The 13264-nt window shown below is 37.3% G+C and overlaps 2 protein-coding genes across 2 annotated transcripts in view; one reads left to right on the top strand and one right to left on the bottom strand.

Moving 5' to 3' along the window:
• The window catches only part of LOC308339995 (olfactory receptor-like protein OLF4), a gene marked incomplete at both ends in the record, with an annotated part of 61316 nt that overhangs the window by 42264 nt on the left and 5788 nt on the right, over positions 1–13264 (bottom strand). The window lies entirely within an intron of this gene.
• Positions 7533–8501, top strand: LOC308339974 (olfactory receptor-like protein OLF4; the record flags this gene model as incomplete). Its single annotated transcript, XM_080799088.1, has 1 exon — positions 7533–8501. The coding sequence occupies one exon, from the start codon at positions 7533–7535 to the stop codon at positions 8499–8501; it is 969 nt and encodes a 322-aa protein (XP_080655214.1).

The following is a 13264-nucleotide window of genomic DNA, read 5'->3' as shown; positions in this document are numbered from 1 at the left end:
CTTGATTAAGAAAATTACTGGTTGATGCACTTATGTACTTGTAATGCTAAAAATAGAAGTGAACATGGAACTCAGAAATGCAAAGTTCAACCTTAACAAGTAAATCATAATAAGGGAAATCCAATCGTGTGGGGGATGGGAAGCATAAAAGTATAATATGAAACCAAGGATCTTTGTAATTAACCAGAGTAGAAAAGTCAAGTGTTAGTTGTGGAGGGATAGACAGTGAAGTGAGGACATGTCTTTTCATGTGTAATATAGAACATACTAAACTACACTTCCATACTGAAGAGAAAATCCAGACAAAGGAATCTCCCTGGTTCATATATGCAAGAGCAGTACATGAAACATACATATCCCAGTACCTCCTCTCTCGAGTGTTCAAATGAAATTTTTACATGTATTATGTGAAAAAGGTATGCTAATGAGCTTCTTTTACAATTACCTCATTACCTGTGAGTCTGAATATATCCTAACTTAGCTAGCCACACACTTTCTCCATTGAAAATTGTGGGAGTCCTTGATGTTTGCATAATGGAGTCAGAGTGGTTTTATTCCTGTTTTTTTGCATTCTTTTAAGCACAGTATTGCTTTATATCACCAATTTAGCTACTTTCCATTTCATATTTATGTATGAGTAGATGTATTTGTGCAGAATGTGTGAGAGTGTATGAATTTCATGTGATAAAGTCTGTAAGGTACTCATAATATATTCCCTCCACTGATTTCTAATTGTTTGTTTGTTTTGTTGGAATAATTGATCTGTCATCTTAATATTCTTTGCTTGTTGATACCTGTGTTTCCAAACACTGAAAGTGAATGTCTTTCTGCATACTTATTGCTCACAAATCACCCTTTATATCTATATTCCAAATAGTGTTCACGTCTCTGTATACCTTATTGTTCCTTTTGGCCTTATATCATTGGTTTTATTTCTAAAATAGAAATTCCATCACTTGAAAGGGATTCTTTTTTATGTTTAACCAAGAAGAACCTTTACCTTCCATAAGCATGCTTGTCCCATATCTCTTTATATGAGATGAAACTAAAACTTTAGATACTGCTTCTCTCCACATTAAAAGACTTTTTCAAATTCTTTTATGTCCTTGGCAATCTAATGTAAATTTGGACCCATGTCAATTTCATTACATTACTACTCTTTTAAATCTTTTTGCTCAGAAGTTGGTTTTGTGTCTTCCTTCAATTTCATTTCAGACGGTTGTTTTTAGACACTCTTCTTAACATAAGTGCAGTTTCACTTATGAAAAAGAAGAATTTTTCACAAATTCTTCTTTCTTTCAAAAGTATTCATTTCTTTTAAAATTATTCTATGTTATGGACACACATACATTCACACTTTCAATTTGAATGTATGAAAAGACATCTAATATATTTTAAGTACTCTTAATGTTCTATCACAATCTTTTTTTTTTTTCAGTGTAAAAGTACTCATTGTTTTTTTCACCACACCCAGTGCTCTATGCAATCTGTGCCCTCCTTAATACCCGCCACCTGGTTCCCCCAAACTCCCACCCCCCCACCCCTTCAAAGCCCTCAGGTTGTTTTTCAGAGTCCATAGTCTCTCATGGTTCACCTCCCCTTCCAATTTCCCTCAACTCCCTTCTCCTCTCCATCTACCCTTGTCCTCTATATTATTTGTTATGCTCCACAAATAAGTGAAACCATATGATACTTGACTCTCTCTGCTTGACTTATTTCACTCAGCATAATCTCTTCCAGTCCTGTCCATGTTGCTACAAAAGTTGGGTATTCGTCCTTTCTGATGGAGGCATAATACTCCATAGTGTAGATGGACCACATCTTCCTTATCCATTTGTCCGTTGAAGGGCATCTTGGTTCTTTCCACAGTTTGGCAACTGTGGCCATTGCTGCTATAAACATTGGTAGCACAATCTTTTTTTCTAGCTTTTTTCCGCTGGCCTTCATACTCAAGACTATCTTATATAAAACCCTCTAGTCAACCAGTGTAAACCTGACTCATTATTTCAATGCCCACATGACATTTCATGGTGTGACTGTGTTATTTACACTTTTGATGATCTTTTTTTAATTTTTCTTCATTAAATTATTATTTAATAAGAAATATTATTGAATATGTATGCCACAAAATACTTTTTAAGTAGTTAAAATTATCTTTCTTAACCAAAGTTGATTTTGTGCCCTGGGGGCATTGAGCAATATTCAAAGTCATTCAAAGACTGTCACACTGGGAAAGGGTGTTTAGTGGTCAGGGTACCCCTAAACACCTTGTAATACATAGGACACAGCACACCACAGAGAAGGATCTAGCCCTGAATACACATAGTGCAGAGACTGAGAAATCCTGAGTTAAATCATATCCATATTTTTAAAAAATAATATTACTCAGCCATCAGAAAGGGTGAATATCCAACTTTTGCATCAATGTTGTTGGAACTGGAAGAGATTATGCTAAGTGAAATAAGTCAAGCAGAGAAAGCCAATTATCATTTCATTTCCCTTATTTGTGGAACATAAGGAATAGCATGGAGGACATTAGGAGAAGGAAGGGAAAAATGAAGGGGTGGGGGAATCAGAGGGAGAGATGAACCATGAGAGACTATGGACTCAGGAAACAAATTGAAGGTTTTAGAGGGGAGGAGGGTGGGGGAATGGGTTAGCCCAGTGATGGGTGTTAAGGAGGGCATGTATTGCATGGAGCACTGGGTGTTATACACAAACAATAAATCATGGAGCACTACATCAAAAACTAATGCTGTACTGTATGGTGACTAACATAACATAATAAAAAATAATTTAAAAAATTGAGTTTTTTTATTAATTTCTTTTCGGCATAACAGAATTCATTGTTTATGCACCACACCCAGTGCTCCATGCCATATGTGCCCTCCATAATACCCACCACCTGGCTCCCCCAACCTCCCATTGCTCACATTGTTTTTCAGAGTCCATAGTCTCTCATGGCTCATCTCCCCTTCCAATGAGTTTTTAAGTAATCTCTACACTCAACATGGGGCTTAAACTTACAACCCCAAGTTCAAGAGTTTCATGCTCTACTGAATGAGCCAGTCAGCCACCCCAAAGAATGTCTGTGTTTTTAATATTTCTAACTGTCTTCAGAGCTTCTCCAAAACATTTTAACACTCACAATTGTGACAGCAAAGTTAGAGAATACCCGTTTGCTACTTGATTAAAAATACCAACCCAATCAATGTGACAGCTCCTTCAGTGTTTTCTCAGGGTGATGAATGTGAAAGAGATTTCTGTTGATTTTTTAAACTATTACTGAGCCCCAGTAAAGATTCATATATTTGATCACCATGTTCATTTATCTATTATTATATGTTCACATACTGTATGCTTATTCACAGTTATCAGCATTTCAAATAATTATTGTAAATCTGTTTCTCTATTGACTTTTAGTTAGATATAGTTGGCCATAAGATAGTTTGAAATTTTATTTAGTTAAATATACTATCTTTTTACCTCTGAAATTTTTGCCTAAATTATGATTTGTCCACCTGTGGATTTCATTTCATTCTAGATGTGTATCAAAAATGGAATGGTTATTCTTATACCAAGGGTTTACTCTTTCTGGTTTTTGTAAGATGTGTGAGATAAGGAACTACTGAAATTCCTTCCACGGAGAAAGCTGTTTGTGCCAACTTCCATTCAACAATCCAATCTTTTCCAACTAAATCTAAATGCAACTTTGTCATGTATTAAGTGTCCATATGTAATGAGAACTAATTCCTGGCTTATTCAACATATACTAAAAGAACGTACGCTATGTTCCAAAAATTTCTAAGAGCTTACATGTAACACACAATTATTTCAATGTCATGGGGAGTTTTAATATTCATCCATGTTGATTTTGTAGAATTACTGCTCCTGTAGATCCTGTTTCAGTTAGTTCTCAAAAATTCCTTCAACGCTGTTGAATACAGTTGTATAGATCTGCTCTCCTGCTCTCTTTAACCTGGTTTTACCTCCTCTGTCATTCTCTGGATTTCATTATGTCCCATTTTCTTCAATTTGTTTCTATATAAGTGCATATACATCCACACCCATAAAGAAAAACATGAACAACACAGGTGATGTCCCTGCTCCTTTGGTTCTTACCTCACAGTGACAGACAAGAGCACAGTGAGATAAATGTGAGTCTGATTTAATGTCCTCAGATAAGTCACACAAAGAGTATTCAGAGTAAGAGGATAGATTGCCTCCGGGTGTGTAGGATTTCACAGTCCTGTATGCTGGACAAGAACATTGAGCCATTGTATTCATCAGACTTGTCAAGAAAGCGAATGTACCCAAAGGCTAAGAATAACAAATAAAAACAAAAAGATATCACAAAAGAAAAGTGATAAAAGGTTCATCTCATCCTCTATGGAACAAAACAAAAAAGCATGGGTCAAATAAATATGGAAGAAAATGAAAAAGTCTTCTTCAGCCTGCTCTCTGGTAAAAAAAAATTTGTGAAATGTTGGTTTATTTTTCTCTTGTTATGTTTAATCAATAATGTGATTCACACCATAAATATGTCACTACTTTGTGTTGTGAACAAAACTTATTTTGCTCTTATTATTTTTGCTGATTAAAAATGGTATGTAGGGGCACCTAGGTGGCTCAGTGGGTTAAACCTCTGCCTTCAGCTCAGGTCATGACCTCAGAGTCCTGGGATCGAGCCCCACATTGGGCTCTTTGCTCAGTGGGGTGTCTGATTCCCCCTCCCTCTCTCTGCCTGCCTCTCTGCCTACTTGTGATCTCTCTCTCTGTGTCACATAAATAAATATTTTTTATTTAAAAAATAATTTTAATAATAATAAATAATAATTTAATAATAATATAAATAATATAATATATTATATATTTATTATATATTGTATAATTAATATATAATATAAATAATATAAATAATAATAAATAATTAATTTAATAATAATAAAAATTTTATTTAAAATAAAAAAATATATATATTTTTAAAAATGGTATGTAAGCAGGACTGGATGCTGCTAGCACCAAGGAAGCTTTCCTTCCTTGTAGTCTATCAGAAAAACTGAGCTTATTATATCATTTTACTCTTTATGTCCATCTCATTTCTCCCTCCATCTGTCTGTCTCTCCCTATCTCTCTATTTATTGTACACAATTTTTTTGCTGCTGCTTTTTTAAAAAAATTATTTAAATTCAGTGTAATTAACATATAGTTTATTATTAGTTTCAGAGGTAGAATTTAGTGATTCGTCAGTTGCATATAATGCCCAGTATTCATTCCATCAAGTGTCCTCAATGACCATCACCCAATTACCCCATCGCCCCCCACTGACCTCCCCTCCCGCCACCGTCAGTTTCTGTCCTATTATAAAGGCTCTTATGATTTCCTTCTATCTCTGTTTTTATCTTTTTTTTCCTTCCCTTCCCCTATGTTTATCCATTTTGTTTCTTAAATTCCACTTATGAATGAAATCATATAGGATTTGTCTTTCTCTGATTTATTTTGTTTAGCATAACACATGCTACGTCCCTCAAGGTCTTTGCAAATGGCAAGATTTGATTCTTTAATGGCCAAGTAATATTACATTGTGTATATATACTATACCTTTATCCCACTGAGCCCACCCAGGCGCCCCTACTACATCTTTATCCACTCATCTGTGGATGTACTTCTTGGCTCTTTCTATATTTTGCCTATTGCGGACATGACTTCTATAAACATTTAGGCATATGTGCCCTTTCAAAACACTATGTTTGTGTCCATTGCAGAAATACCAAGCAGTGAACTTGCTGCATGGTATGGTGGCTCTATTTTGAATTTTTTGAGAATCCTCCATACTGCCTTCCAGAATGTCTGCACCAGTCTGCACTCCCACAAACAGTGTGAGGGGGCTCCTTTTTCTCTGCATCTGGGCTAATATCTGCTGTCTACCAAGTTGTTAATTTTAGCCTTTGTGAACAGTGTTAAGTGGTATCTCACTGTGGTTTTGATTTGTATTTGCCTGATGATGAGTGATATAAACATTTTTTCATGTGTCTCTTAGCTGTTTACAGTTGTACCAAAAACCATAAGTTATCTAGGAAGAAACCTAACCAAAGAGGTAAAATATCTGTAGTCTGAAAATTGTAGAATACTTGTGAAAGAAATTGAGGAAGGCACAAAGAATTGGAAAACATTCCATACTCATGGATTGGAAGAACAAATATTATTAAAATGTCTATGCTACCCAAAGCAATATACACACTGATTAATCCTTATCAAAATACCACCAATATTTTTCACAGAGCTGGAACAAATTATCTAAACTGTGTATGGAACCAGAAAACACCCTTATTAAATATTGAAAATAATTTTTTATGTTTCTTTACACACAGGTCAGAAAGTGGCCATTACAAAATGGAGCCCCAAGATGATTTGTCCCTGGGAAGCTCTGAATAGGAATTTCTGGGTATTATTTCTACATTCTTTATGGGAAAGGTAATTTGATGCATATGCATTCATATCCTAAACACTGTGTTGGAGTGGGTGGGGAAAGATAAGAAGTCCTTAGAAGTAACACACACAAGGAGGACCTGGTGTGCTCTGTTGTATGTAAGTGACACCATGTGTGTGTGTGTGTGTGTGTGTGTGTGTGTGTGTGTGTGTGTGCACGTGCATGTGGACATCTTGATGAGTGAGAGCAGTCCTCAGAGCAGGGTTACACAGGCTCCTCCATTGCAAGATGCCAATTATAATACTTAGGCCAAATTCAATAACAGAAGATACTAAGGAGGCCGATGCAACCAGATCATAAAAAGGAAGAGGTACAGAGTGTGGACAAGGAAGTCCCTGTGTCTTGAATGTTAAGCAGTTATGAGACCACATGATTCTACAAAATTCAGTGCCACCACCTCTCATCACTATTGTCCATTCTCCTCAACACACAGGCTTCCTTTTGAGCCTTGATTTTCTGACAGAAGCACTTCCTCGGGGCCTTTGTGCCAGCTGTTTCCTCTATCAGGAAGACCTCTCTCTTCCACCCACTCTTCCATGAGGTCTCATTTCAAAGGTCACCTTCTTAGCCAACCTTGACTGAACACCCAACATAACACCTGACACATTATCTCCCTTAACCTGCTTTTGTTCTGTTCATATCATCTCTCCCCACCTCATGATTATTTAATCTTTACATATCCATCTACCCTATCACCATCATTGAATTGTAGGGACTTTTGTTTTTCAACACCCACTACTTTATGACTAGAATTTCCAAAACATGGTCAACATTGTATGTATTTTTCAAATGTATGATATATTTTCTTACTGAAACTGTAAAATACCTGACCTTTGGGGGAAACATTGGAAGTTGTTATGAAAATTCCTAATCAGAGAGAACTAGGGATCCTCTCAAGGGGCCGAAATCCATTCACAAAATACTGTGATTACTTTATTGACTGGAAAATATAAATTGTTGCATTTCCACAATGTGAGCAAGAACTATTTGTGTAAAAATTAATTCTGTTACTTCCCTCTGTGCTGGTAGTCACCTCCAACACATGGACCCAGGAAACAATACAGGAATTTCAGAGTTCCAGCTTCTGGGATTTTCAGAGAAACAAGAACTGCAGCCCCTCATATTTGGGCTTTTCCTCTCCATGTATCTGATCACTGTGTTTGGAAACCTGCTCATCATCCTGGCTGTCAGCTTTGACTCCCACCTCCACACCCCCATGTACTTCTTCCTCGCAAACCTGTCTTTTGTAGACATCTGTTTCACCTCCACCACTGTCCCCAAGATGCTGTGGAACATCCAGACTCAGAGCAAAGTCATAACCTATGCAGGCTGCATCACACAGATGTATTTTTTCATACTATTAACAGGAGTAGACATGTTCCTCCTGACTGTGATGGCTTATGACCGCTTTGTGGCCATCTGTCACCCGCTGCACTACACAGTCATCATGAACCCCTGGCTTTGTGGACTGCTGGTTCTGGTTTGTTGGATCCTGAGTGTCTTTCATTCTTTACTACACACTTCCATGGTGTTGCGGTTGTCCTTCTGCACAGAGGTGGAAATCCCCCACTTTTTCTGTGAACTCAACCAGATGATCCAACTTGCATGTTCTGACACCTTTCTCAATAATATGGTGATGTATTTTGCAGCCATGTTGCTGGCTGTTGGTCCCTTCATTGGCATCCTTTACTCTTACTCTAAGATTGTTTCCTCCATATGTGGGATCTCATCAGCTCAGGGCAAGTATAAAGCATTTTCCACCTGTACATCTCACCTCTCAGTTGTCTCCTTATTTTATTGTACGAGCCTAGGAGTGTACCTTAGCTCTGCTGCTACCAAGAGCTCCCACTCAAATACAGTACCTTCAGTTATGTACACGGTGATTACACCCATGCTGAACCCATTCATCTACAGCCTGAGGAATAAAGACATAAAGGAGGCTCTGATGAGATTCTCTAGGATGACAGCTCTAAAAGGGATAATTGTCCTGGCACTGAAGAAGTGCCCATGATTGCAGGGTCCAAAGCCTGATCCAAATGTTGAGACACATTGATCAAATTGTGGAAGTGCAACATGCTTCTTCTATTTTTTTTTTCTGGGAATTTCTATTTTTTTAACCTCTCTGCATAATTTACATAACTCATTTTATTAAGCTTTGTGATAACTCTGATATCCAAGAGATTTTCCCTTGCATTATCCTGCTCTCTCAATGTCATTCCTAATCTCAAATGTGAAATATTTGGACATTCTCACTTATTCAAAGGACTCAATGAATCTGTTAAGAATTATTTCTTCTCGGGCCACCTGGGTGGCTCAGGGGGTTCAGCTCAGGTCATAGTCCCAGGGTTCTGGGATTGAGCCTCACATTGGACTCTCTGCTCAGTGGGGAGCCTACTCCGCCCAACGCCTCTCTGCTTACTTGTGATCTCTGTCAAGTAAATAAATACAATCTTTGAAAAAAAATTCTTCTCAAATAAATTACATCACAGTAAGTATAGTTTCTTTAGTTTGACTAAATACTACTCCCATGGAAAATCTACTCTTGGCCACCTGGGCTATTTATGTAAATTTATAATAAAGGAAAATCTAAGACCACTGTGCTTCCCTCTCATGAACATCATTCCTTTGTATATTGTTATCTTTACTGTTCTGCCTGAGAACAGATACTTAGATATACTGGTGATTGTAGCTGTTCATGGAGATTTTTCTACACATTAGGATCCTGTTGTTACACAGCTTATGTTCATCATGCCTACCATAGTCTTTAGCAAAAATAATAATAATAATAATAATAATAATAATAATAATAAATACATTCTTCAAGTGGAATCTATACAGAAAACAGATATGGATAAAATATAATGATAATATAGGGCCTTAGAATCAACCTTGACTTTAAGTGTGATAAAGCAAAATATTAAAGCATACATTCGTTATAGGCACTTCATCTATTCATTGAATTATGGAATATCAGAATCCATTCTAAAAGAATGTTCATTAAGATGAAAAACCGGTAGGCATGTTTGGGGTTTTATTAAATTATTTTCTGGAATCTGGTCCTTCCATTTCTCTAAATGAAGTTTTTCCCACTATTCAAAATTTTGCCATAACCTCTAAAGTGTCAGTGAATAAACAGTATCATTATCATACATTATATATAATCCTTATAACCACAGGATGACTTACCAGCAAGCTTGGATTCCTGTCCATGATGTGACCCAGAGTCACAAGTTTTGTGTACACAGACATGTCCTTCCAACTTTTCCATGTTACCTCAAAGGGGCCTCAATGGAGTCATTTTTATTTTTTATTTATTTTTTAAAGATTTTTTTTTTAATCTGAGAGCAAGAAAGAGAGAGAGATGGAGCACAAGCAAGGGGAGTGGGAGGCAGGGAGAGGGAGAAGCAGACTCCCTGATGAGTAGGGAGCCTGATGCAGGACTGGATCCCAGGGTTCCGGGATCCTGACCTCAGCCAAAGGCAGCCACTTAAGGTACTGAGCCACACAGGCATCCTGGAGTCATTTTTACAATACATGAGATAAACTTGAAGAACAGAGTTCTTGAAAGCTAATTTCAAGTATCAGAAAAAATGCTTAGAATAAAAAGAATCAAATCATTACAAATGCTATGTGTTCTCCCTGATTTGATTATTATATCACTTAGCTATTGCTACATACAAAACACCCTAAAACAAAATGGCTTAGTATGGGGTGCCTGGATAACTCAGTTGGTTAAGCATATGCCTTTGGCTGAGATCATGATCCAGGGGTCCTGGGATTGAGCTCTTTCTCAGCAGGGAGTCTGTTTCTCCCTCTCCTTCTGTCCCTACCCCCTGCCACCATGCTCTCTCTCTAGGTTGTGCTCTTTCTCTCCCTCTCTTTCTCGCTCATGTAAATAAATAAAATCTAAAAAAAATGGCTAATATAGTGTCTTTATCATCAAAGGGGCTATAGGGTAGGCAGTTGTTCTGATCTGTGCAGGGCTTCTCATGAGTCTGAAGTCAGTTTTGACTCTCTACATTGTGTTTCTAATGGTCATCTAGAGGCGTGTGGCTATAGTGCTCTTCCATCTTGAACCAATTTATGACATTTTACTCCTTTCAAATATGTAGGTAATCTTCTAGATACAAAATAAATGAGTTTATGAAATGTGAATGGCCTTAATTTAATTCCACTATTTTAACATGCAGGTGTGAACCTTTGTTTTTCCACAGTTGGAAGAGACCTCTCCCACCTGGACAGGTGCTCCAGCTCTGCCCTGAGTCATAAGCACTACTAGAATTTTTAAAATTCTCATTAATTTACTGGAGCATTATTATATGTGATAAACTACATATTTAAAGTATACAACTTTGGGAATTGAAAGATTCACTGAAAAATCATGGGTACATACTGCCTCATTCCATTTCCAAAGACCCCAAGAAGGTGCACAGTAAGTTCTAACTACTTCATTATGCAACTGTTAGGGTGTAATCCCTCCACCTTCGCTTTCTTCTGAAGGCAGTATTGAATCATAAACATAACTTCAAGAGATGTTGTAAGGCAAGAAGAAATGTGAAATACTTTGTTTGGTCCAAAGAAGTTTAAGATTAAGGGTTGTGTGTATGTAAATGTATGTATTTTCATGTACATATTTATTTCAAGAAAACACACTCACATGCATGGATGTATATGCACAAGGCTCATAACCCTCATTATAACTCATTATACCTGTCTATTGTGTTGAAAGAAAGCTTGAGAGAAACTTGGATGGTAAATAAATGAAAAGAATGAGCACTTGCTTTCACGTGGACTGTTAGGAATATATAAATTTATATACCAAAATTTAGAGAGCAGGTGGCCTGAATTTTCACAATGGATCTCTTTTCTTACATAAGTGCCCAGAGGCCTCAAAGACAGAACCACACTGACATTATGCAAGAAGAACTCCTCTTTACCAGCTAATTGGGCTGAATATCTCCAAAGTGACTTTAGATTTAAATCTCATAATTATAACATTTCACTATAAGGACTCATTCTCTATCAAAAAGCCATGTCTACATCCTGGCAGATGACCAACAAAATAAGTTTTTTGTTAATCTGACTGCAGTAAACTCTGCAATGAAAAAAAAAAGATTTTTCTTGTCCTTAAGGTAGGGTTTCAGCACAAAATGCCCTTACCCAAAGAAGCTAAGTGAATCATTTGAGAGGCTTAAATTCAGCTTCTTCAAAAAAATTTTATTAGAGAAATGTCTTTGTCCCTTTTTATTGCTGCTATCACCAATTACCACACTGAGGGTTTAATAGAAACAAATTTACACTCTTCTAGTCTTGGAGGTCAATGCCAAAAATGAATCTCTTTGGGCTAAAATAAAGATGTCTCAGCAGGACAGAGAGCAGGAATTTCTTCCTCATTATGTGATTCTGAGGCACTATGTATTCTCCACAAAAATGAATATCCTTCCAAACACTTTATGGTACATGAAAAAGATCTTCATTAGGTTCACCCTTTTGTGGGTGTGCTCAGTTAGCCAGCGTGTAGAACATCATTAGTTTTTGATGTAGTGTCCAATGATTCATTACTTGCATATAACACCCAGTGTTCATCACAACACACACCATTTAAGATTTACTTATTTATCTGATAGAGAGAGAGCAAGAAAAAGAATGGGGCAAAAGGAGATTGAGAGAGAATCTCGAGCAGACTCCTAGCTGAGCATGGAGCCCAAAGTTGGGGTTCACACCTGGAGCTGGAAATCATGATCTAAGTTGAAACCAAGAGTTGAAAGCACAACTGAATGAGCCACCCAGATGCCCTTAGAATCACCTTTTAACAATTATCCAAAATAAACTTAAATAACTGAATGATTACAAATGTTGCTACATAGCAAAACATCCTGAAAACAAATGGCTTGCTATAATGTCTATACTATCAAGTGGAATTGTATGGTGATGGATTGTTCTAATCTCTATCGCTTTCCTCAAGAGTCTTGAACCAGCTGTGTGTCAGCTGGGGGAGATCTGCCGATCTCTTCTGGGCATCCTAATATACTTGGGGTTTGGCTAGCTTGTTGTGGCTGAGCTAAGGTGGCCTTGGCTTTACAGCTTAGCTCTGCTCCACCTGTCCTCACTTCCTCTGGCAGCCCACCTAGCTTAATTCACTTTTTCAAGACAGAGTTCCAAGAAAGAGCAGCAGAAATGCACCAAGGCTCGAAGGTCCACTATCGCTCCTACCATATTCTGCTAGCCACAGCAAATAAAAAATTCTAACCCGGCCCAAATATAAGGTGGAGGAAAAGTCTTCACCACCTGAGGGAAAATGTTGGTCACATTGCCAAAGACATGGCTATAGAGAAAGACAAGGATCTAGGGCCATCTCTGCAAACAGTTTACCCCTGGTGTGAATTTCAATCTGAAAGTTTTCATTTCCACTTTCACTTTCAGCAGTGGAATGATCTCAGAGAAGACGCTGAGACTGAATTATGTGTATACTTGGCAGTTATGGATATTTTCCTTCACAGGGTCATGCTTTCCTCCAAAGGGAAATATTTACCCTTTGCCTAATGATCACCACTTCTACTCTAAGAAAATGTCAAAGAAATAAAAGTTTTTCATTCCAGATTTCTCATAGAGCAGGGATCTTGTATGTAACTCACTGATTAATGGAGCTAAGAACTGTTGCATCACTGATGCTATCTTCGTGGCATCCTTATGTGGATACTTTTTTCCTATTGATTGACCTTCCAATTGACCTATTCGTAATGGTTTTCATCCTGGTACTGTGTTTTATTTATT

This window comes from Martes martes (assembly GCF_963455335.1).
Source record: "Martes martes genome assembly, chromosome: 1".
NCBI classification, from domain to species: Eukaryota; Metazoa; Chordata; class Mammalia; order Carnivora; family Mustelidae; genus Martes; species Martes martes.
Note: the sequence above shows the minus strand (reverse complement) of the source record. Positions and strands in the feature narration are given on the sequence as shown.